The sequence below is a fragment of the Anas platyrhynchos genome, chromosome 5 (genome assembly GCF_047663525.1).
Source record: "Anas platyrhynchos isolate ZD024472 breed Pekin duck chromosome 5, IASCAAS_PekinDuck_T2T, whole genome shotgun sequence".
NCBI lineage: Eukaryota > Metazoa > Chordata > Aves > Anseriformes > Anatidae > Anas > Anas platyrhynchos.
The window spans coordinates 21,933,542-21,959,790 of NC_092591.1; the positions used below are offsets into that span (position 1 = coordinate 21,933,542).

Below are 26,249 nucleotides of genomic sequence, written 5' to 3' on the forward strand. Positions count from 1 at the left end.
TTTTCTTTTTTTTTTTTTTTTTTTTTTTTTTTTAATGTATGGATAAAATTCAGGCTAAAATTCTCTCTCTAAAACATGCATTTCTTTAAATGACAGCATATTTCTGCCTCTTACCTCCCTTACTTTAATCTTTTCCTTTTAAATATTACTCCAATTGAGACCTTTTTGTTGTTTTGTTTCACTCATACTTTCTCACTGTAAAGCTTCTCTACACCTAGTTTTGTTTCTTTTTCTACTGCAGAAGATGTAGTCATAGAGCATGGATGGAACAGTAGCATGGATGGATGAAGGGGAACATCAGGCTCATTTCAATGTATGCTACAAATTTGGCAACATACATGTACAAAGTAATTCTTTGTGAACAGAGTGGAGAGGGAAAAAAAAAAAAACAACAACTCCCACCTCAGAACTAATGAAAACTTGGGCACTGAAGTATCTGTGTCAAGATAAAAAGATTGTTTTTTAACCCTTCTGGGAATTGTCAACTCTTTCCCAAACCTCAGGATTCCTGATTTGAATTCTTCTCATCAAATTTGAGTCCCCCAAATTTTATGGGTTTCACTGTAATCTGAAACGACATCATGTCAGAAGCTTCATCTGCTTTAAGTAGCTTTCCTAACTTACTTTTATCCCAAATTGACTCCAACTTCATCACCAACAAGTTAGATTTAGAGAAGGCTCTCAGCAACAACATAAAAGAAAGAAAAACATCCACCAAGTACATACAATCTGTTATCTGGGACATACACCAAAAGTTGAGAGCATGTGAGACAGCAGAAGGGAGGCAGTCATTGAAAACTGCACTGTAGGGCACAAAAATTCATACGTATTCGTTAAAAAGGGTATACATACCCTGAATGAGAAATACATTGCAATGATCAACTTCATGAACTAAGCATCAAGGAACTGGTTATCAATTCAGCCTATGGATAAAGCCCATCTCCTTATTGCACACTTGAGGGAGAGGAGAGAGAGCAAAACTAACACAAATAAATCATAAACGGCTCAACGGCTTTGCCTGAACTAAGTCACAACAGCTGAGCAGCAGACAGCAGTCCCACTGCAACTGCAGCTTGCTGTTTCTCGTTTCTCAAGAGCTTCATCTCAGATACCTGCACTGGGTCAGTGTTCAGAGTCTTATTGCCCAGGAAGAGAGACTCTGGTAGAATTGGAATGGTATGCACATTGAATGATCATCTTTAATGACTGGGATTATTTCAGACCCAAAGCTTAGCCAAATTTAGCTTCAAGTTAATTCCCTCCTAATTTACAATTTATCTCTAGCCCTCTTCCTCACACAAAAGCATAAAGCTCATGTTGCAGGTGGCTGAGATGTAATTGAATGTTATAAAAAACAAAATGTCAGCATCTGAATTGTAGGTTTGTTGCTTTTCTGTTTTCCTTCCAGTTCCTTGTCTTTTATACAAAGTTGCAAAAATGCATCTTTGGAGTCTTTCAATCCCATTGGGCTAATTTCATTTAATTTCAATTTAACTGAAGACCACACTTTAAGGAAAGCCAATATTCTCTCTCTCTGCTCATAATGAACATCAAACTTTTATTTGTACTTTCCATTGAGCAAGTAATTATGAGTTTAATGTACAATCCTTCAAAAGCTAATGAAACTCAGAGACGAGCATAGAAATACCATTAAGAATGCCATCCTGATGCCCAAAGTTAGCAGTATGTGTGATGACAAAGAAGATACTTTTACTATTTTGTCAAATTTGTGAACGTTAGGCTGCTGCTCTGTTCAGGATATTATGTACTTGTGAAATTGTTCATATTACAAGACAACATGGCATTCCCAAACATGCATGCACCAGAAGCTGCTTTTTTTTAAACATTACATATAACAATATAACTGTCTCTTTCAGAATTGAATTAATTCTACATGTAAGATACAGGATTCCTTAGATATTATTGCACAAGTTTGATACGAATTGCAGTTTCAGCAGTCTCTAGCTGAAACACACTGGATTAGTCAACCCAAGCACAAAGCTTGTTCCAAAGCTGAAATTCTGCTGAACATCAGTTTAATCTCTGTATGAAAAATATTAGTTACATGTTTAGTCTGTGTTTAGTCTGTGAAAGACAACAAAATATTCATTTCAAAAGCTCCTGTTCAGTTGTATTTTAAGCCATTACTTCCCCAGAAAACTGAACTAATAAGGTTTGGTTTCCCGTCGTTGTTGGCTTCTCTCACTGAAGTTTTTTGCAAAGCTGAGACATCTGTAATGCCTTTTCATTATACGGATATTCTGTCATTTAACGTGAATTGAGATCAAGACACAGATCTTTCCTCTGGGAAGGCTGGAATGTTGCACTCCTCTATTGGTTATTTTCACTAGCCATGTAGGACCACACACACGCACACAAAGTATGATCACAAAGCTTACTTTTACAGGGATGGGCTGAAAACTATATTCCCTACAAATAGCCCAGAAATTGAAATACACACATGGAAAGGAAAAGGTGTGGAATGTAAAGGTGTCCTTTTCCCTTGGGGTAAAACAGCCTATGCCCTATACTAACACAGAACATAAGATTAATGCTAATACTATAAAACCATACATCTTCTAATGAAAACACAGGACTATCTTAACCAAGGCAGAAGCAGAGGGTACTGAGGTATACTCCGAGTGTGATTTATTTTCCCTTTTTAAAAAGTCTCTAAAGCAATGAGATGAACATTTTGTTTCTTTACACCAGGGACTTACTACACCAAGTAATACGAGAAGAAAATTTATTCATGGGGTTTTTACTGTCTATAATTGGCTGCCAACAGGATCAGAGGCACTTTACCACAAAATAATTGATGAAAGGAGCAGAAGAAAGATGCTCAGTTTGGGCCCCTCCTAGCCACCCTATCCTCTCTAACCAATAGAAAGCAGAGCAGAATCTAACTCAGCATGTTTGTCATTGCTTTCTTGGAAAGCTATTATTTCACAAAAATAATGATAATTATTAAAACGTACTCTCTTGCATATACAGCATCAAAACGCTGACAAAGTATCATATTGAATGTGAAGTAGAGAGCACCATAGAATAGATCACTTGTATTAAAAACTTCCCTGTGCATTTTCTGTGTAAGTGGAAGAGATGAAATTATCCCCTTAGAGTAATTTATTAATGTCTGAGGTAAACAGTTAGGATATTTCTCATTATTTGAGGTTAAGTGGCTCATGGGCAACTCCTACACAACCAGCAAATTGCCTCATGTTTATCAGTAAATTCTTCCCTCTTCTATCCCAGGTCAGTTATGAAAGGAAGAACTAGAAAGGAAAAGAAAGAACCTAGAAAGGAAGAACTGGAAGTTGCGTAGACTTAATACTAGAAAGCAAAAAGATTGTCACTCGATCTTAGACGACCAAATGTGAATAAAAAGTATGTGGCTACCCTTGGAATTGTTTCCTTGTGCTCCTCCTGCCTTTTGTAACCATCCACATCACCAAGACTCAGATATCTTATATACTGTCAGCATCACGTACAGCAATCAGTTTTCCACTTGGGCTGAGTTTGACCTTTTAACATGGTGACATGGTATAAGGTTGTGTATCACCAGTGGTGGGAGAACATATAGGACAGTGATTCAATAGCCACTTGTTCCCTACTCGTAGCGTACTTGGTGTGATGAATTCCACAGAGAAACTGAATTGTTCCCCTGTATTTTGACCCAAAGTCATCTAAGAGTTGACAGATTTGGCTAGAGTTTTATGTAAGTCTCTATATCTGCAAACCTTAAAGAGTGAAAAATAGATGAGGAAAAATTGAGGCAAGCATAAGGTTCATTCAAATATTTGCAACTTAATCTCTCACATTACAGTTCAGCTACGTATCTATGTAGTCTGTATCTTATGACTGACTACGATGACTCTCCTTCTCATAAGGTTCATTTAAAACGTTTCTTGCTTCAATAGTTAGAAAACATCACAAGTAGCAAAACCAAGTTTGTTGTTGAATCAGATTTTTGACTCTCTGCAGACCCAGGATTCACTTAGAGACCTCCAAAACAGCATAAACTACATGTATCATACCACAGAGTTGTCATGCTTTACTCTTCCTATATATATATAAAAAAAACATTACCGTGTTTTCCAAAAGACAGAATATGCACCACTAGGCTCTGGTCAATTTATTGTTGAGATGAAGCAACAAAGATTTATATAGTATCTGGTTGTTGTTAAATGTTAGTTTGTAGTTACAGGCAGACAGAAAGAGAAAAGCAAAGACAAAAAAGTATGTACCTGTTGGATAGTGTTCATTCACTGGCCAGCTGTCAACCTGAAGAGTGGCATTGCCCCCATTCCTGGTAAAGCGCACCACATGGTATTTGCCATCATTTACAGGTGTGCTTTCCTCTTTAATAGAGATGTCCACTGTACCAATATTGAAGACCACACCAATCTTGCCTTGCTCCTGAAATGAAAGAAAAAAAGAAAAAAATGTTTGCAAATTGCTGCCTATTAGGAGAATGTTCCTGGCCTAAATCTCTAATGGGTAATTGTGCCAGTAGATGGCACTACAGAATACACAGAAGCATCATTTTGTGCTTTGACAGGATACATTTCATTGGCTCTGCTTCAATGCTAACATTGTCTTCTGCACTCTTCTTTACAGCTTTCACCTGAACATAGTGACTCATTTGCTCTCTTAAAACATCACAGAGGACAGTTGAGAAATCAGGCAATAAAACCAAATAGATGTGGATATATAGTTACTTGAGCAACAATTCCACTGATTAGTTATTCTCTTGTTCAATTGCCATCTGAAATGCAGCCACAGGCAGGCTTTAACTCAACTGTTTAACAAACAGACTAACAGAACAGAACTAACAGCCCCCACCCCCAAACAAATAATGACAGGATCCAGCAGGGTGAACACAGGTACAAGGAGGAAAGAACTAGAAGGCAGCAAAAATGCATTAACCAACTTTGACCACCTGAGGGATGCTAATTACTCCTAAGCCAAATGGAAAACATTCCAGACTTTTGAAGGATGGGAGTGGCTGCAGTCTTTTACTTTTTAATATCACACACTCCAAGCAACGACTTACTAATAAAGCAGTCCCCTGAAGTGTTCTCCCAAAACTTTCCACCAGCCATTGACTAAATGGCAAGAGCAGACGGATGCAATTTTACTGACCATAACACATTTTCCTGCAGCTCACCCCATCTACTTCCAAGTAATAACAAGATTCAATGACTTGAGGTTGTGAAATGTGGACCCAAAGTATATTCAGGTTAGATACATAAAATTATAAATATTAATTTAAAGGATGCCAGAAATTCCCAACAGTGTACCATATGGAAGCAACCAAAACACATCTTCAGGCCTTCAACAAGGACGGGCATCAGTGTGCTGACCATCCATACCATAAAATTGGCATTAGCCTTATTAGCTGTTTTAATAGAATAGTCAAGGAAGAAACAAAACCAGAGAGTGGATAACTGTCTCATATCTAAATATAACCTCTTCAAAGCAGACCTGCAGCATAACTCAGACTTTTTCTTTTTTTTTTTTTTTTTCTAATGCTATCCCCCTATTCTTTGAACTACAATACAGTTATCAGTTCAAAAGGAAAACAGTCCTGTAGTTAGAGGTCACTAGAAAACTAGACTGTGCTTCAATTACTTAGAATTTGCACTGTAATAGTATGCACCTTAATATTACTTTCTTTCTTCTTATAATGATAAATTTTAGACTTTACTATGTACATACTGGATAGCAAGAGTCTCATGTTCATTGACACTACCGTGCTTTGGACTCACGCCTCTGCAAGATAACGATAATCTTTTTACCCCTGTAACAGAGAGTAAGTGGACTAATGCTCCCAGCAGATGCATGAACTCAGACATCATTTGAAAATAACCAAACTTTCCTCTCTTATGCTACCCCCAAAATACAGGAGTTTTGCAGAGCTTTTTCCAATTGTACTGGGTCTGTCTGGGATGTTAACTTTCCCTGCAGCCCATACAGTGCTGTGCTCTACACTTGTAGCTAGAACAGCAGTGTTATCACCCCAGTGTTGTGTCTGCTGCTGAGCAGTGCTGGCACAGCATCAGGACTTTCTCTAACCCTCCTAGAGGGTGGGCAAAAAAGTGAGAAAAGCAACATCACCAGGGTAGCTGACCTAAACCAACCAAAGGGATATTCCATACCATATGATGCCACACTCAGCAGTGAAAGGTGGAAACAGGAAGAAGAGGGGAGGGGTGGGCTCTAGTTGTGAAAACGTCAGTCCTCCTCCCGAACACTGGCTACGTGTGTTGAGGCCCTGCTTCAAGGATGTGGTCAAGCATTGCTCATTTGTGGGAAGTAAAGAGTAATTTCTTTCCTCTGCACTTCCATACAGCCTTTGTTTTGTTTTTTCCCTTTTCCCTTTCCCCCTTTCAATTTTTTTCCGTTTAGTTAAATTGTTTATTTAATATTATTTTTTCTTTAATAATTATTTTTTTCCTTTAATTAAATTAGCCTTATTAGAACAACCCGTGAGTTGTTCTTTACTTCTTCCCCTCCTCATCTAAGGAGGGGGAGTGAGAGAGTGGTTGTGGTGTTTAGTTACCTAGCACGGTAAAACCACACCAAGTAAAGCTATTGCTGGCATAGCTTTACCATTTTTTTTACTTATAAAGTGATCTTGTATCACTGTGAGTGAATCTTTTGTGTTAATAAAGTGTCTCCATAGTAATTAGTAAAGAGCAAGTGATTACTTCTTCCTAGACAGCAGGACTCAAAGAATGTCTACTGACCAGGTCACTTGGTTACTGTCTCCATGTGTTTTGGCAAGGTGCTGCCTTATAAACAACCTCCCAGAGAACCTCTCATACTGCTTTTCAATCACCCTCAGAATGTCAATCATGTTCTCCACACTAGCACAGTGACCACTTAGAGAAGAGTCCTCCTTGGTAAATCTTAGTGTAAGCATGTAACATGAAAAGCTACACCATGTCTAGTGGAACAGATAGCCACCACCACCACAGAAGAAGGGATTAAGAGGTATTCAGCAGAGAGAAAGATATGTATTTTCAAGCCCTACAGGCTGAATGAGGCACAGATAAAAATTTGTAAATGGGGAAGGAGACAGTGAGAAGTTTAACTAATCTCCCCTGAAGAAGGAGAAAACATTTCTGATGTCCCCTTTGATGAAAATGAGATAGTGCTTTTCGCCATTCCGTTCCCCAGGCTTGAAGGACAAACCTAATTTAAAGAAGTAGTGATAACCCATGGATAAGAGGATAAACTGAAAAAGGGAAGATTCTGGAAGAGAAGGACTGCAAACTGAGCCCCAGCTTGTGTTACTGCATCCTGGTCTGGGCCCCCAGCACAGGAAGGACACAGAAAGGGCCCCCAGCACAACAAGGACCTGTTAGAGCAGGTCCAGAGCAGGGCCACGAGGATGATCAGAGGGCTGGAACACCTCTCCTATTAAAGAAAGGCTGAGAGAGTTGCGGATGTTCAGCCTGGAGAAGAGAAGGCTCCCGGGAGACCTCATGCAGGCCTTCCAGTACCTCTAGGGGCCTTATAAAAAAGATGGAGAGTGGCTTCTTACTCAGGCAGATAGTTACAGCACAAGGGGGAACAGTTTTAAACTAAAAGTGGGAAGATCTAGATCAGATATTAGAAGGAAATTCTTCAGAAGTTGGTGAGGCACTGGAACATATTACCCAGAACAGCTGTAGATGTCCCATCCCTGAAGGCGTTCAAGACCAGGTTGGATGGGGCAACCTGATCTAGTGGGTGGCATCCCTGCCCATGTCAGGGGGGTTGGAACAAGGTGATCTTTAAGGTCCCTTCCAACCCCATCCATTCTGTGGTTCTATGAAATGGCCCCTCAAGCTGCTAGAGAAAGGAGGGAAATGAGCAAACTGGTACCCTCCCCTACCCCAAACAGACTGCCGCCCACTCTCACAGCCAAGGAAACATACCCCTTCTCAAAGTAGCACAACACTTGGTTGCAACTGAGAAACAACCCCCCAAAAAAATCGTGTAAAACAAATCACAGCCCTAATCAAAGGCTTCCTCCAGCTTTATTCAGTCCCTTCTTGGGCAGAGCTCCCTGTGACTAAGTTTTGCAGGAGCAGGACATTAAGCCAGATTTTGATACTCTTACTCGGACTGAGTAGGAGTTTGTCATGAAAATGGTTCCTTTCCAATTACCAGGACAAAACACAATGTAACACAATTATCTGAAAGCAGGGCTATTGAAGCCAAACTGCACACACAGACTTCAAGATACAGTTTATTCATGGTATTTTATATCTCTAGGGCAGCAGGCTCTCTCTGGAGAAAGAAAGAAAAAAAAAAAAAAAAAGACAAAAAAAAGCAACAATTACTTTACTCATTCCTGTTAGAAAGAAGCAAGCCAGAAAGAAAAACCTACAGCAAAGAACAATGACTATGGACACAGGGCAAATCCAGGATTTATTTTCAAGATCTCTTCATTTCCACAGTTTCCTATACTACAACACCTCATTAAAAGCAGCTTTTATGAAGACTTCTTCCTTCCTTCTAAATTTGAAAGACAAACATTACCATTAAAATTTAACATTTCATGATGGACATGACCTCTTTCATTCAATTTTCAGTACAGATAGTAGCTTTTTTTTTTTTTTTTTTTTTTTTTTTTTTTAACATTACCTGACATGGGTATTAACTAGACCAGCAAGTATATGTCAAAGAAAGATTTACCTTTGAACCACTATGTTTACTTCGTAGTTAGAGGAAGAAAAATCCCAACCATAAAGGAAGGGAAAAGATGAATACAAAGGCACACAGTGTATGGAAGTTATATGCTCCAGAGAATTTTAATAGACAGCGTTTTTTTCTCCTCCCTGCATCAGCATTCACTGAGCTGCCTGAAACACCTTCCATGAAAAGGTGATCATGTGTCCCCCAAAACTGCTGTCTTCAAAAGCTGCATTGCCTTCTCCTCACTTACGGCCTTTTTGGAAATAAATTTCCGCCAAGACTTCAGGCAAATAATTATGATTACATAATTGAATGTTTTCAGATAAATTATATTACCAAAACAAAGTACTAAAAAGAATGTACAGGGCCTCACCTTGGTGTCTCTATTCTACGCCACCCTTCCACAAGCTCCTGGTAGCAGTTGCTTGTTATATACACGGCTCCCAAAACATTAAGAACATCATTACATAACACAGGGGCTAATCTACAGCCTGGGATCTGGAATCTCACCCTTAAGTGTTATTTTATTTTGGGCAGTGTTTTCTTTTACCTTTCCAGGAAACAGATTCTTCATCTGTGAAAGAGGGGTAACAGTCACCTATCTTACCCTGCTTTACAAGCCCTGTAACCTGGACACATTTTACTTAAACACTAATGACATTTTGATAATTTAAAGAACAAATACAATTTGGAAATATGAACTAGGCAGGATCTGATAATGGCCTATTAAAGCACCAAGGGCAATGTCTGCATCTCACTTTGGTGGACAGAAAGAAACCTGACTGGAAGAATCTGGAGGGCACTGAAGGAGCACGATATTATCCTTTTAGTCCAGAGAGTACTATCCAACAGCTTCACAATGCACTAGTTTGAGACAGAGATTGTGAAATTCCAGCCTTTTGGCACTGAAATACTAACCTTTTGGCTGGTTTGTTGTAGTGTCCTACCTCCCCTCAACCGTCTCATCCCTGAAAACAGCTGCAATCCAAGTGGGGCAAGGTCCTAAGCTTTTTTCAGCTTCTACCTTCAGCTCCTCTGAAACCCATTCTCTTCTTCTAAAGGGACCTCCAAAACATTTCTGAGGTTTGACATTTTCACAGGTAGGTTTTTTTTTTTTTCTTTTGTTTTCCCTAACCCAAGGAAGGCTAGAGCCTGTCTGCATGCAAATACTTCATGTGATGTATGTTGTGTAACTGTTGGCACTTCCCCCACTCAGTGTGCCCTTGCATTTTTAAAGGCACCTATGTTTCTGTAGCAGATAAGGTGGGAAGTCAAATGTGGGTGGCAGTAATTTTGTTAGATGAGCAGTTGCACTGTGGTAGACACCACATGCCAATAACCACATATACTGTGTACTCTCAAAAGGGCTTTATCTTTCAGTCTTCTTTTTCTTAATCTAAAATTCACATCACCCAGACTGAGAGTATACAGCTGTTCCCTGTGTACAGAAAGGATTTCATTCCAAAAACCAAGAGAGAGAACCCCAGGCAATAGGACAAATCCTACTCTTGGCTGCATCGATATGAATCAATAGCAATTCTGCTGAAGAAACTCAGAATTCTTACTGATGCAAGCAGAAGCAGAGTTTATCCCAGTATCTTTATTTTGTTTTACTTCTTTTTCTGAAACTAAGTGCAAAAGAAAAAAAAAAATAAAACATATCCTACAATTCCAGTAGGATTTCAAGTAACTGTGTTTTCTCACTCATTTTACTTTATTATTTTTCACAAGTCACAAGTGTGCAGACTGCTTCCTCCCACCCTGGCAGGTTCCAGCATGACTAGACCTCAGCCCAAACCTGGCAGACAATAATACTAGTTACTGCTTTCCGAAGACCACTCCTGATTGTGCTGCTCACTTTTCCAAGCGACACATGCTCCTTCAGTAATACAAAAAGGCTTTTGCCTTGTAGGAAGGTTTTGTAAACTTCCCCCTCCCAAATGCCTCATACGTATATTTTTAACTCTGCTACCTGTAAGTTCAGGAAAACTGTTTTTTTCTTACAAGCTCAAGCACTACTCTTCCTGGAATGGCTTCCTTCTGCATATGGCCCTCAGAATCGCAAAGAGAGCCAAAAGAGATCAAACTTTTATTTCTCCCTCTTTGGAGTTATTTTTCCCCCTATTTATTGTTCAAGTCTGTCTTTGCTTCGTTTCCTTTTTATTTTTTTTTTTTAATGGGAGGGGTTGTATTTTTTTTTTCTTTGAAAAAAAAAAAAAAAATGGATTCTGGATGTTAGCCCAGCTGTCAGATCACTCACTTTCTGTGGTTTGGTGGACTTTGCATGATAGTATTAAATGTAGTGAAGTATTCAGTAGAACTGAAGGCATAGATGTATATTCCTCGGAGGACATTCACTAGTTACTACAATGTCAAAGCACTTGATGTCAAAGTTCTTTACTGACTAGGAAGGGGGGTGAAAACCAGCATTGCACTCAGAGTGCCCTTCTGAGCTGCAACTAGAAGGAAACGCATGGCTGGACAGGCCTTTCTGGGATAAATATTTTCACTGGATTTAAGAAGGAGAGACACTAGAGCCTGTATTCAGTGCAGATATTTCTTTTTTCACTCTGGTTATATTTAACACCATTTTTAACAGCACTTGGAACTAATTCTGAAATTGGTTTTATTAGTTTAATAACTCTACAGTTGGGTAAAGGGAGAGCTTACTGTCTGAAGTCTTCCTTTAACTAAATAAACAGCGATGGCAGGGAAGCCACGCTCAATGAGCGGCACAGCCATTTGGCAAACGTAAGAACCAAAAGTTGCAAATGTTGTTAAAGAAATGATAGTCCCACTCAACGTGGAATGTTTTGATCAAGGTTCCAGCACTTTACAGTTATCTTGAAACAAGAAAAAATATTACTGAGGTGACAAGGTGTACACAGGACAGTTAATTTGGAGTGATTTCTGTGTGATATTCTAAGAAGCATTAGGTTAGGTCATCTTTTGTTTTGTACTGCTTGCTGCTGCTTCTTTAAGATGTCAAACCAGATCCACTAAATCCCAATTACAAATCTATTTATCAGAGAGAACAATACACATACAGGTCAAAATAAATATCAATTATTACTCTTAAGGGCCATGGTTTTTAAAAGAAGCAATTCTCACAAATACATAATTTATGAAGCTAAAAAGGACAATTATTATCATCTAGTCTGCTCTAAAATTTTATGAGACCATATATTTTGCCTGAATTGATTCTTTTTTGGACTACAGAATATATTTTAGAACAACACTCTATTGTGATTTGAACATTTACAGGTGAGGAAAGAATCATTACAGATCAGTCATTGCATTTGCTTCTTTGATAAGACTGGCCCAGCGTTGAACATAGTCAAAAAGGCAAGTGGTGTGTCAAGAACTATAAAGAAAAGGAACGGTAGACTAAAGGCAAATCTCTGTTATAATTAATGGTGTACCTTTGACTTTAATTTCCGAATACAGTACTCAGATCTGTACAAGCTCAATCAGAAAAGAAAATGAGGAAATATAAAAGGTTCAAAAACACCAAGCTTGAAACGGTATATATAAAATACACCCCAAAAAAAAAACACACACACAGATGTTTTATTTTTAATAACTCAACTACAAATATGTAATAAAATCATTTGGTAATAAAATTTAAGCAAAGGAAGTACATTTTGAGACAGTGCATAACTGAACTGTGCAACTCACTCTCACAGGGTATGTTGCATGCCTAAGATACATTCAAAAATAGACAAATAAATGGCAGGAAAGTCAATCAAGAGCTATTGAACACAACAGTGTGAATATAATCTTCTGCTCAGCAGGTCCTTAAAAGCAGATCATTACCGTTTGTTTTAACTTTTACCTCCTGTATTAAAAAAATAAATAAAAAATCTAATGTCTTACTTTCAGAAATGAATTGTAAGACTCTGATCAAGTCAAATTTTTTTGAACGTTATTGCCATTTCTTATTCATTTTGTAAAGTGGTGAAAGGAGTGCTCACAGGAGCGCTCTCAGGGAGTGCCCCTTGTACTGCGAGATTCCCTCTAGCTGAAGTAAAATGCAGCCACGCTCCTCACTAAGAGCTCACCAAGATATCTGGAAAGCAATTTTATATTTTTGATTGTGTATTTGGGGCACAAACTATTAGGTAATACTTTTTAATGGCCCATACTACAAAAAATAATAGCACAGAAATAAAGCACTACTGAAGCATGCCTTTTCTATTTTTTTCTTGATTTTTTTTTTTTTTTGACCAAACTCCCTGGCAACACCATGGGAATACTGAGTTACCAGTTGTCTGTGACAGTTCAGCTCTTTTAACAAATCATTCCTCCCAGTTTACCTTATGTCCTCTCCCTTCATCATTCTACCCTTCAATGTTTGCCTTTTTTTCTGATTATTTTTTTTTTTTAATCCTGAAGGAAAAAAAAGACTGCCCCTCACAAGGGGCAGCTGAAGAACAGTGTGTATGCAATATGGAAGCTGTATTCCTTCCCTGCTCCTCAAACCAGGTACCTTGCACTTGATAAGAGGTTTATGCATCATTGCAAGTTTTTAGGTAACCTCAGTACACAATATCAACAGAATTAAACTTATGAATTAATTCGGCACCAGAAGTTTCCTTATTTCTTGAAATGTGATACTATTAATGCAGCTTGAGACCTTCTGAAGTTTTGACTCACTCATAGATGTAATCTAGTCTAGTTTGAGCACATTGCTGAAAGGCAGAAAAGATTTATTTTCTGCTTTTACTGCTGCTCAGTTACACCTTAAAAAAGCCACTCCATCTTTTTAGACGGAAGTTTCTGGCTTATCATGCAGTGCATTTGTGTGGTACCTACCACAGTGGAGCCCTAGTATCCAGTGGGGTCTCTGGATGCTGTTGTTGTACAAATAATTAACACTAAGCAGAGTATCCTGATATACAGTATCACAACATTATTACCATGACCAGGCATGTACTAAGCTTGCCTTAAACCCGTTTCCTCAAAATCAAGGGAACAATGTAGCATATCCGGTTGCTCTCATTTAAACCTGACACCTGCTGAGCGATCAGTAATGTTCTGGAGTCTTAAGAGGGGGGCTGTGCCCAATTAAATCGTTTCTTCCTCTGACCTAACAAAGCAACAGTGCACTGCCAGTCAATTACCAAGCAGTGAAATGTAATAAGAAATACACTCAGGTGTGTTTAGGCCACACAATTTGTGGAATCAACTGTTGCTACACAGCTAGCAAAGCTCCGGCCGTAAGACCACTAATCCTTCTCATGTAGGGACACCATAATGCAAGTAAGGAAACAGAAATTAACAACATGCTGAAAATGGGGCATTACTTAGGCAAACAGAATGCAAAAAGCATTATGAAAGCAATACCTGTCCATCGCTTCACTGGCAAATACATTATTTAGACAGCAAATTTATTCCCTCAGTTTACAATATGCATCAGGAAAACCTGCCTTACATGATGGCATGAGCTTCAACTATAATTAGGACTAAGCATTCAGCCTGTTCCTTTTCAAAATATTAATAACATATCCTGGACATTTTTGAGAAATGATACGGTTTAGATATAATACTGGACTAGGAAAAAACAGAAACCACCCTGAATGTTGATGTCAACTTCTGTTTCTCTAAAGAACTGACACAATGCACACCGTGTGTTGCATTTTAAACTTAGAGCATCCCTAAAGTGTACCCTTCTCCTTTATTACAGAAGTCAGCTGATTAAAAGCAGCCCCTTCCACCTCTGTTCATAAATGCTGTCATGTAACTCACTCCTCAGACAAAAATGTGACTAGCTGCTAAAAATGCCACATCCGCTCAGTAAGGAAAAGGGTGCCATAAAAGTCAGATTTTAGAAGGGCAGAAGAACAAGCAACCTGCTTTCCAGGAGAAAGCATCTCCATCCATCTCAAAACGTCTCCACTGGAGTTTTAATCCACTGGGTAACATTGCCAAAGATTTATGCTGACAGAAGCTCAAGTGTCAGTTACACAAAATACAGTACCAGAGATCTGATCCAGGCAGCATGAAATAAACGGCGTACCTTAACTAGTAGGCTTCCTTATCAAGAGAGCTGGTATAATTGCATGATGTCTGTGGGCTGAAGGCGCAGCATGTATCATACACACTGTAACAGCAATCAGAGCTGTCTGTCTCAACCCATAACCCATAGAAAAGTGAGAACTTGTCAGGAAAATGGCATTAAAAAAGGACACCGCTGCCTGACAGGAAAGGTGATCACAAATATCAGCTTGCCACCATCCAATTAACCCAGGCATAGCAGATACAAAAGTACAAGGGCTGAAGCTGCATTGGATGAAATTAATCAATCTCAACTTTGTTTTGCCTAGAGTATGTTCATAAAACCTATTCTACCCTTAGTCGTGCACAGTATTGTAGTGTTTCAGAGAGTTCCGAAAAATACATGTTCAAAAGTATTTTATTACTAAGCACTATGTATCACTATATTTTCCTTTTTCAGTGTGTTTATTTATAGAATTCTAACAGAATTTAATACATTAGAGTCTATGTTGTATGTTTCGTTTGAGATGAACATAACAGATTTCACAAACTATATATAAAACAACAGTGTATTGTAAACACAGCAGTAAGTCGTCTTTTCTAGAGAAACGAGGCGTATGAGCTCAAGTTCAATAGGCCTCCCCAATCAGACAAGATAATGAGGAAAATATGAGTATATGCAAACACAAACAGTGACTGGATTCTTCAACAGATTATTTCTAGCTTTTCAAACCTTACTTTTTTCAACTGCCTTTTTTTTTTTTTTTTTTTTTTTTTAAAGAAAGCTTAATATGGCTTTTGAGATGTGTCTGCACTCCAGCAGAAGGCTTTTCCTATCCTGAATTGGTTTCCTAAAACTTTGAATGGGAGTGAGAAATGCAGATAAAAATGTGTGAACATGAACACTGTGAATATCACAGCATGGGAAACTCATATTACTATATACTCATATTACTAATGAAAATTGCCCAAACTAATTTACTTATCTGCAGATTTTAATAAGTTTCTATGACACAGCACTACTTAGAGTAAGGAACAGTGGAATATTAGACAGTGATGCTAAAAGATAAACAAACTGCTTTGGAACACACAGCTCAAAGGAGACCACCAGCACCATTTCCATTTTGTGCATTAGAAAGCAGAGACAAAAGGAAATGCCATAAATTCACAGGCAACAGAAGTGACGGGAACAGAAAAAAAAAAACAGTTATTTTTGAGAAAAAAATAATAATGAGAGTTATTACAAAATGACCACTGCGTACTTTAAACATTCACATTTTATGTATGCGTAGGACCTCCTGCTTAAATAAATTCACATAGAACCCTCCCATTTTCCATTGCAACTTTTTTTTTTTTTAATCTATCTCAATGTGTGTTTTTTTCAAGATCCACTGTTGGAGGACCTCTGCATCTAGAATTTTGATTATTTCTAGGCCCTTTAACCAGACTGCCTCTATCCCAGGAGAGGAATTTGGCTCCTCCAAGACCAAGGGAATTTTTGCATTAATCTTCACCAAAAGTCAATAGTTGCTTCTGAACCTAGTAGGAAACATTACGTTACGTTCAGGTTGAATTTTTCTCTGTAGAAAAGACAGCAATTTTACTGAATCAAAATCTAGATGAGCCTCTGGGAAAAAAGTTATGACTTGCCTGCTTTGTGTTGTGGAATTCACTTACTGTAAAGCTGCTTGGCAAGGATCTATCAGACAGACAGCCTTGCCAAGTTTGCAATATGTTGGTTAAATCAGAACTCCTGATGTCAAATTCAAACTTGATTATCAGGAAGCGATGTTGTACAGAAAGCTAAAGTATTTCCAGGACTCATTTTTGACATATTAGGTGTGGAAAAAGTAAAGAGAAGATTAATGTCAACTTCTGTACCTTTCTCTGATATTTTCTTCTCTCTACCATCTAGGAAAAAAAATTATCATGAGACGTGATAGGACAACCAATAAATGAAATGAAACTGCTTCCGTAGGATTATGCTGAGAGTGTAACCCTATTGCAATTACAGCTGACCTTGATTCACTTCCTGATTCAGATTCCAACTCTGTATGGCTGATCACTTGTTCACATTAGGTTCTGTAGGAAGAAGCTACGTTTCTTTAGGCCTGCAGGAAAAGATAAAGGACCACCTCTACAGATAACCTTTCATAAATTCATAAATTTTTGTAGGTACCATCAGGAACACTAGGGTAATGAAGTGTCAAGGGCATGGGAGGCAAGATCATTACAGACAGATATAGGTCATGGATTGGGAAGCCTTCTTCTTTGAATCACACTATTTCATGGTGCAACAATAAGACAGCTTACATCTGAAATAAAAACAGAGAAGGAATCAGAGAGATTCCTATGGCAGCAATGCTGGACAAATGTTGGGAGAATGTGAGGTAATTGAATAGCTTACCTAGACAAGACACAAAGATCATAAAGTGACTTTGTAGTGTGCTGTACAGGAAGAGACCACACATGTCTATTCCTTGATTAGATTAGAGTTTTTATGAACCAACAGGAACAGCCAATGGTATTATAGCTACAGAACTGCTGTGATTTAGACTGTTTGTACTTAAAAACTGGTAGTAGAAAATTTCTTGCCTATGTCCAGCACTTCGTGATTTGGCCACTCAGTAAATATCACCCAAGTAGAAGAACAGAGTTCCTCCCCTCATTATATATTTTGTCAGCATGCTGTTGAAATTAATAGGTCAAACTCTGACATTTGCATTGAGGAGAAAGCCCTACAGAGGACCCAGATTTAGAAGGAAAAAAAAAAAAAAAGAAAAAAGATTTGGCTTGATACCATATGTTCAGCACAAAATATCATAGCCTTTAGAAATCAAATTTTCAAGAGTTGCCATTTAGCTTAGGGAAATAAAAGATTTGCCTTATTTCATCTTTTTTTCCAATATGACTGTTGCCCCACCCAGCCTTTCTCCTTCCTATGCAATCAACCCACCTGATGAGCTGATTGGGAGAGTCAATTAAGTCCTAACAGGTTGATTGTGTTAAATAAAAAGTGAAGGAGAGAGAAGGGTGATAGATGTCTCTGGCCAGCCATTACAGCTGTTGGCTGTGGGTGTTCTTTATGCAGATGGAGGGAAGTATTGGCAGCATATGGCATGGGAGTTTGGGCTTGGAAGGTAGATAGAACAGATCATTGATGAAAGGCAGTAAACCCAAAGCTGCCTGGGGGATAACAAACAAGTCTAACAGATTGAATTGTTGACCACCTTCTTAGTTTCTTCACCTCTAGACCTTACCAAGACCTCTAGGATCCCATCATCATTCCTACTGCTTGCCCTTCCTCTCTGCCTGTAAAGAGGGAGCCAGGAAGCCTCAGCTGGAAAGAGGCTAAAGCCATTAACCATTCAATTTGATACAACCAGGCAGCGATCTGAGAGGCTAGCTATCTGGATGGAAGTCTCATAAAATGCTATAAATACTGCTTGCTCCTTGAAAGCTTTACCACAGCACAGGTACCCAAGTGATTTAGACAACGGTCATTTGAACACTTTGGCTGGTGTGATATATAGAAGCATAAGGTGATGGAGACAGAAGCTGTCCTTCAAGTAAGATTCCTGTTACAGCTATGATGATAAGGTACATAGGAATATGGCATCCCAGGCCTTGGAGAATCACACCCTGTGTGTCACAGAGTCATCCTGCCACTGAAGCCAAGAACTCAATCTCTTGCACTGTGACCTAGCTTCCTGTGGAGTTATAATGTATTCCTATTTCTTCTGAAAAAATACCTGATTGATTTTTAACACTAATCCTGGGCAACATTTCTTCTTACACAATTATACCAGTTTGGATTGTTTCTCCTCCTAGTAGATTCCCTGTTTATTTCCTTTTGGCATCTTTAATTCTCTTTATGTAAAACCACTTAAACGATACTGTAAAACAGGAAGGGGCTTCTCTGGAGACTGGGAAAGATGTCAGAATGTTGTCCAGACTCTTTGTGATACATTTTTTTAAAACATTTAAATCAAAAGAGGGCAGGCTAGTTTTAATTGACCCTCCAAATATTGAATAGATCATTAAAAATGACCTGCTTTCTCAACATTATTGATGGGTCTACCTATGTCCATGCACAATAGTGTAAATGAGTCAGTAGACAGATCCTTTCAATGTCTCTGCTATACCCACGCTATGGATAGACTATGGCCTTCAAGAACTTTTTAAAGGACAGCTACCAGCCAGCTCAATAGAAACTTTAACATTGCCAATTCAAAAATAAATGCATCAGAAATATCAGACATTTAACTCTTAGAGCACTGGCTTTTGTAGATGAAGATTAATGCCTGTGACATCTGAAGACAATAAACATCAGCATCCAAAAGATTATTCTGCAAATCAGTGTGCAATGGTGGTAACATATCCTTGTCAAGCTGCAACATAAACAAAGCTGTACCAGAAAAAAACAACCCTTAAATAGACAGTATGTGTACAGATATGGGAGCACATTAGAAAAAGTAAATAAGGAATGCTGGCATGGATTCTGTGTTTGTAGCTATCTCGTGTTCTGGTTTTCCTCATGGTACAGCAACAAAGAGCAGAAACAGAAAATACAACAAAATAGGCTGTGTCTACTTCTTAAAATATTCCTGTTCATCTCTGTGGAATCTCACTGCTCCTCTGAATAAATATCATTACCATCAAATTGCTTTCTACTTCATTAGAATGATAACTCATTGAAGATTCTCCTTCTGAAAATTGATAGAGTTTTTTTAGGAGTAAGTAATATGAAGAAGTTTATGCTGATCCACCAAACATCAGTCATGCTCTGGTACCAGACAGGAAGACATTACATGACATAAGTGAAAGAAGCTCTAGGCAATATGAATAACATCAGCCCGCACGCGGGGATAACCTATATTATAGCTTCAGGGGTGGATAAAACAAGCAGATTGTGGCTCTGTATCATGATATTGTAATGTTCTTTTCTCACACTGCAACACAAGTTAACCCAATTACAGTTTCCTAAATAGATGGATACAAATGACAGCCTGAATGCACAGCAAATTCCTAAGACAGGGCTCTGAAAGTTTCAGAATGGTTTACGCAGCTTCGCACCCTCAGGTCTCACACACTAACAGAGGAACATCCCAGCGCATGAAAGGAAACCATCAATGAATGGCCAGAATACTTCAGGAAACACAACAGATGGCTCAGCATTTCAGTTTTGTAAGAAAAATATCAAGGATTTCAAAAAAACAAAACAAAACAAAACAACAACAACAACAAAATAAAACATTTTCTGTAGAAAAATGAAGGAGGCATAAAAAAAAGTGATTTTATTTATTTACCCAAATTTTGAATTTCTAGCCATATTACTTTTGCTTCCACTTGGTTTTTACTTTTGTCCTCCTCTTTTCTTTGAAAAAAAAAAAAAAAAAAAAAAAAGAGGAAGCAGAAGAAAAGACAAGCAAACATAAATATTCTTAAAATTTGTAAGACTAAAATTAAGATGTTCATTTTATTTGAAGACACAAGTTCCTAAAAGAAACAAAAATCAATTTCAGTGGAGAACATTTCAACTCTTAAAAATATGTCCAATCAAAAATGGCATTGTTTTTATTTATATATCCTTTTCTTTCACAATGAAGGACATGGGTTTCTCAACTGGAATTACATGCAGAGCACAGCCACCTTGAACTGGTAAGTAGCGGCTTCTACTATTATCTTAAAAAAGACATGTCATAATCACCTTTCTTAGTATAATGTATTTACTCAGAGCCCACATGACTATTGCTGAAGAGGGTGGCTTTCCTTAATCTCCCTGACAAACTTTAGGCAGTGTTATCTCAAGGGACCAATAAGAACTATCAGGCCTTTCCTATCTATCACAAGAGATAGGCCTTCTAACATGGACCCTTCTTGACATTGAAGCATGTGCTACGTGGTGGCAAAGAAAAGTTTGTTGGGTATGTTGTACATGTATTCTGGAGTTTGTTCAAAACCAGTGGAAGTGCAAATAACACATGCCTGGAAAAAAGAACCTGGCTGCACTCCAAACGTGATATTAATTCTTCATAGGTTTAGTTAAGTTAGCAGGTTTATAGAGATGCTTTCTGCTGGAATCCAACAATTTCATCTGCCATTAATATTTTAAGAAAATTTTCAAGGGAAGTTATTTGGATCTTACAGTAATTTTGGAGCATTTAAAAATAGAGTTACTAATTCCCTTTTACCATGATACTTTCTTCTTTCACGTGACCTCATCTTTATTTATTTTGTTTTCACTATTGCACGTTAAACACTCAAAGATGCCATCCTAATGAAATGGGCTCAGTATCACAGCCGGTGGTTAACAGCTCTGCAGCCTTCAAGGTGGTATTGGATGCACATGCTTTCCTAGCCTTCAGGGATGCATTTCTTCCTTTCTTCATGAAACTGGGTAGGTGGTTTCAAGAAGAAAAGGAAACATGAAAGCCTTGCCCTCTTTTCTAGCAAACGCTTCACAAACAGAATGATTTGAAATGGGAAGGAAGCTTGAAAGAGGCTTTATTGTTTTTGTGAGAGAGGTTAATGGCAATAGCTGCATTTAAGAAAGAAAAGAAAAAAATGATGATAGAATCAAAAAGCCAGCAGCTGTGTCTTGATCTAGATCAAAGCGATAGAGAGGGAGCTGTGCCAAGAATCTCCTGTAAGATGCCAAGTGTCTCCCCATTTTCCTGCATAATTTTACAGACATGAGAGATATGATACTCAATTAGGTATGTGGGGTGTTTTTTGTTTGTTTGTTTTTGTTTTAAACACATCTGATCAACAAGCAGCCACTGAAACCCTAACCATGCCATCTTCACTAGCCAACGAACCTTCTAGGAGGACTTACGGAAAAGGCGTGGGATTCAAAGCCCACAAACCATTATCTTTTCAGCCATTCAGGACAGCCACAGTGCATACAAAAGACAGTTTTGCAGTTTTCCGACCATTATCAATTGGGCTGAGACTCTTAACTCATTTACTGGACACTACCATACAGCTGCAGAAAAACTGTGATCTTCTTTTCTTACTTGTGTGGATTGAGTTCATGTGCTAACTAGAAAGGAAAGGCATTGCTTAATACTGACACCATCCCCTTGACTTCAGTGACATTTATCTGGAAACACACTTGACTTGCCAACTGTTGCTTTAAATTGATCCATCGACTCTTAACCCTGTTAACACTTGAGAATTGGGTGTGCTGCATTATTTTCCAAGATTTACCTGTGGTTTATTTGAAAAAGCCACCTTTCTATCACTGTATTGACACACAAATGGAACCTGCACTTAACCCTGCCACATTTGCTAACTGAACACAAATCAAAGATTTCCCCTCTTCATTGTCAAAGAGATGAACTACTTTCTGTCCAACCCAAACAGCCCTGGTACATCCAGACTAGTCATTTTCCAGAACTGATATAAGCCACAATATCAGGTCTTGACCACTAACACATCAGAACATTTCCTTGCCTTGACTACAGACAGGTTTATGTGTAATTTTCTTGCTGTGACAACCAATTTTGGGAAAAACATTCTACTATTTCATTTGTATGTGTTACTTTCCCTTTCAGAGCTTTACACAAGAGTAAGTTATAGCACAATATAGGGCTTTTTGTCTTGTACACAAGGGTTGGAACAATGATCTGAATTTCTCCTTCCTGAAGAGCCTCTCATAAGGCTATGAAACGGAAAAATGAGGGAAATAAAGGAGGAGGCAGATCCACAAAAGTCTCAACACCATGTACCAAAATACTACAGCTAGCACAGATCAGTGCCTCCGCTGGGTGTCTGAGATGTCTGAAAAAGGGAACAGACGCAATGACTCGTGTTACGAAAGGTACAGAGCTGAGTTTCCTGGACTGTTAAATCAGCAACTTTCACAAGTGCGGAATTAAATATGTTTTAAGTGGTATTTCAAAGTTACAGTTGGTTACATCTGGGCCTGCCGACCTTAACAATGTCATGTTAAATATTTTCTTTTTAATTAAGGTAATAGCTAAGCTCTGAGGATGAGTATTGTTTTTCACTTCATTAATTTTACTGTTAAATTGCAAAAAAGATAGTGAAACAGATTAGCAAAGCAACAAGACAGAGGGGACATTTCAGGTGGTCTGAACTGTCACCACAATACCCATAGGTCCAGACTTTTAATGCTAACCAAGCTCTGGGCACAGGAGCCCTGACCTCCAAATTGTTCAGCACCCACGGTTCCAAATAGACCTACTAGCTCATCCGGTCTGACAGTCATGCCAGCCTGATTCCTTGGTCTCCACACACTAGAGGATATGCTTTTTAATAAATGCAGGCAACCCCTTTAGTACAGGCAGCTGGCAGTTTGGCAAACTCCTTTCCTGGTGGCTGTTACCGTGTTAAGAGTGGATATTATTGCAAAGGTCCAAATCTAGAGATGCTTTCCCTTCTTTTATGACTTTCCTTGGTAAAAGTTACTGGTCTAGAAATACTCTTCTGGAATGAGCTGATCATTTTTCTACTTTCAAAATTATCATTATGGATATAAGAGCCATTTATGCATGTTTTCATCACAGATTGGCTATTGCTTTCATAAGCAGTAAAGATTCAGCCTGATTTTTCAAAATTAGTCCCATCCATCCCAACTAAAATGTACTGAAGTTTCTTTCTTCACAATAATTGAAAAATAACAGAAAAGTGTTAATTTACAGTAAGACCAGCAAACAGTTTCCCTCTTGCTCTCATCATCACTCTTGTCCACAGGATTTATTACAGCTTAAGGGAAAATTCTCATTGGACCCACTCCTGAAAACACAGGTAGCACATCACTGCTTTCTTCTAAGTAAAGGGGGAAAACTGGAGGAATGTTTACTCTGGTGACTGCAAAACAGCAAGTCATCTGTTTTTGTGAAGGTAATCATGATTTAATAAATGACTTGCAGAGCTGTAGGTCAGAAGATCTTAATCCTACTCCTTATGCTGGAAGAGGCTTGCTGTGCTGGTTGCAGGAAGCATAATAGCATTTTTGCCCCAATTACCTTCTCTTTGAAATGAGAACAACAATATTTTTATTAAATGGTTGTAGACTGCTCAGAGATCCCAGAATGGGAAAAGTCTAGACAACTGCTAACTTTGGCCAAGAAATTCTGAATTCTTACTGAAATGTTTGCAAATGTGCTCACAGGCCGAACAGCTCCCGATTGCAGGATAGCTTGTTTCCCTGCTCAGTCCATCCATTCTGTCTGCAGCTGTTCTCAGGGGACACATATAATCATCACATTTGTCGCGATGGCAATGGTGATAATGATACCGTGTGCACTAATGAGTGGTAAGTACACATTTCACTTTCTGCAAGGCTTGGTGCTTGGGCTATCCTGTCTGCCAGCTGTCTCTGTCCATAGCACAACCTGTAATTTTGTTAGCAAAATGAGCCATTTCAGAGATCAATCATTATCCTGGCTGTCTTTATCAGTTTATTGTTGCAGCCTGCGATAAACATAGGAGATCTCACAAACAAGGTCTTTTCAGTTGGAGAGGATGGAAAAATAAACATTAAAAATATCTGATCCGTCCATTCAGAGCTATGTCAGCAGTGGTAATTCTACTCCTTCTCACCTCTGAAGCTAAGCGGAAGCATCTTTGCGTACCTTTTTATTCCCATTTTTTAATTTTCAAGGCTACCCCTGCACTACCAGCTTTTAAAGGATTTACCATGGTATGTGTGGTCTGACTAGAAATTCTCACATAAAATTGTTTCCGTTTTATATCAGAAAGTTTTCATCGAGTTTTCATATCCAGGTGGATGCTGTGGTTCAGTTAGTTTCCCAACCAGATGAACTTTCAGGGGTCAAACAGCTTCAATGGCCACAAAGAAACAAAGCTTGACACTACTGATATTTCACCTCCCATTTACGTGAAAGTTAAGGAAAGAAGTCACAATATGTAATTGATTTAACTTTTCTCTCTACTGATGGAATGTGTGTATCAGTACTATGTGGGCACAGTTCAATAGTGCAGAATGCCATTCTGAGCACAAATCATACCACATCATGGTCTAAATCTTCAAGCTTCCACACAACTTCCCCTCAGTGTTTAGTTAACATTTGGTATCGCATCCTTGTTTAATTCAGTTTCCATTTATTCCACTCCTTTGTCTCCATCAACCAAAGGGAACTTCTCTTTGAGAAGAATATACACATCTTAAGAAGGCAGTAGGAAGGAAGTTCTCCTTTAGCCCTGAGGGCATCAGAATAGTGGCAGAAGAGCCCTAACTCATTTTTTGAGAGGCTACTCAAGTCTTCCATTGTCACTGCTGGTTTGGAGTACCCACACTCTTTGCTCTATGAATGCAATCAACTTAGATTTAGAAGACTCTACAGCTGATTTAAAATGTCTAGAGTCATAACCTCATCACACGGACTTCCCCCACTAGGTTTGTTACTGAAAACAGTAACTTGAAAAGAAAATTGAACCATCTTCAGTCTACAGTTCAAACAAAATGACTGCACTGGAACACAAGAGGTAGAAAAGGCATGTTATCGGGCCTGGCTTCTCCCTGTTCATGCAACAAGAGTAATCATATGCTACCATCCCATGGGACTGTGGTGTAACTTACACCATAAATAGTTGCAAAGAACTGTGATAGCTACTGACAGATATATAAGTCGCTGATATATATTTTTCTTAGAACAAAATACAAACAGTTACTTGTATATTTAATTGTTAAAAGCAAAGTTGATTTGCTAGCAAAATGATGCAACCTTTCATATGTTATATTACAGAGTATAGACATCGTACTGGAAGGAAACCCATATGATCTATTTCCCTCCTCCCCCCTTTTTTTTTCAGGACGTACAATTATGTGATGCTCCTAATACTTAGAGCTTTGTAAACCTTACCTCATTGCCAGGCAAATTAACAGAAGCTAATGTCAGAGATTATTAAAATATGATAATGTAAAACCAATATTCATACTACATGTAATCAAATGTACAAGGATTATTTAGATTTACAAAGACATAGCAAAATACCAGATAAAAGAAAACAGGTGTCATCTAGAATTTCAAAAGGCCTTTTTAAAAAGCACTCAACCAAAAGACACTATAAAAAATCATAATAGAAGAAAAAGTGTTGTAAAGAATTAGAAACTAATAAAAAAGACAGTAAACAAAGAGGGAACAAAATTCTGTGTTTTTTCCCCCCTCCCCCCCCCCACCAATATGACAAAGAAAACAATGGATAAGTTCTACTTAAGGAGCCTTGTTTCACATAATTGTCAGTACTGTGGAAAAGGAGGTAAATAACAAAGAAACAAATCCGCAGCTGGCATAAAATTATTTAAGTTATTTCTTAGTAGGAGCCCTATGAAAATGGTTTAAACAATGGCAAATTAAATTTACTGTTGACAGATGCAAAGAAACACATGCTGAAAATAACTAATAACTGCATATATGCTGCTGAGCTCCAAATTAACTGGAAGCACCAGAAAATGCCCCTGCACACATCTCTCAACTTGTCAAGACCTGAACACGAGATACAATATGGGACAAAGTTCCTAAATGAGTGACAGAGCAAAACCACTCAGGCAGAAATCTTAAAATACT

The 26,249-nt window shown here is 38.3% G+C and overlaps 1 protein-coding gene and 1 long non-coding RNA gene across 11 annotated transcripts in view; one reads left to right on the top strand and one right to left on the bottom strand.

The window, feature by feature from the left end:
- Positions 1–26,249, bottom strand: part of NRXN3 (neurexin 3) — a 973,627-nt gene that overhangs the window by 134,052 nt on the left and 813,326 nt on the right. For all 10 annotated transcript variants that reach the window (XM_072038404.1, XM_072038409.1, XM_072038408.1 and 7 more), the window contains one exon: positions 4,248–4,419. In XM_072038404.1, the coding sequence (XP_071894505.1) occupies positions 4,248–4,419 (172 nt within the window). The remainder of the gene's footprint in view (positions 1–4,247; positions 4,420–26,249) is intronic.
- On the top strand, positions 9,343–23,969 carry LOC119717065 (uncharacterized). The gene is made up of 3 exons (XR_005266046.2): positions 9,343–9,791; positions 20,298–20,349; positions 23,831–23,969. It is a non-coding gene; the product is annotated as an uncharacterized lncRNA (long non-coding RNA).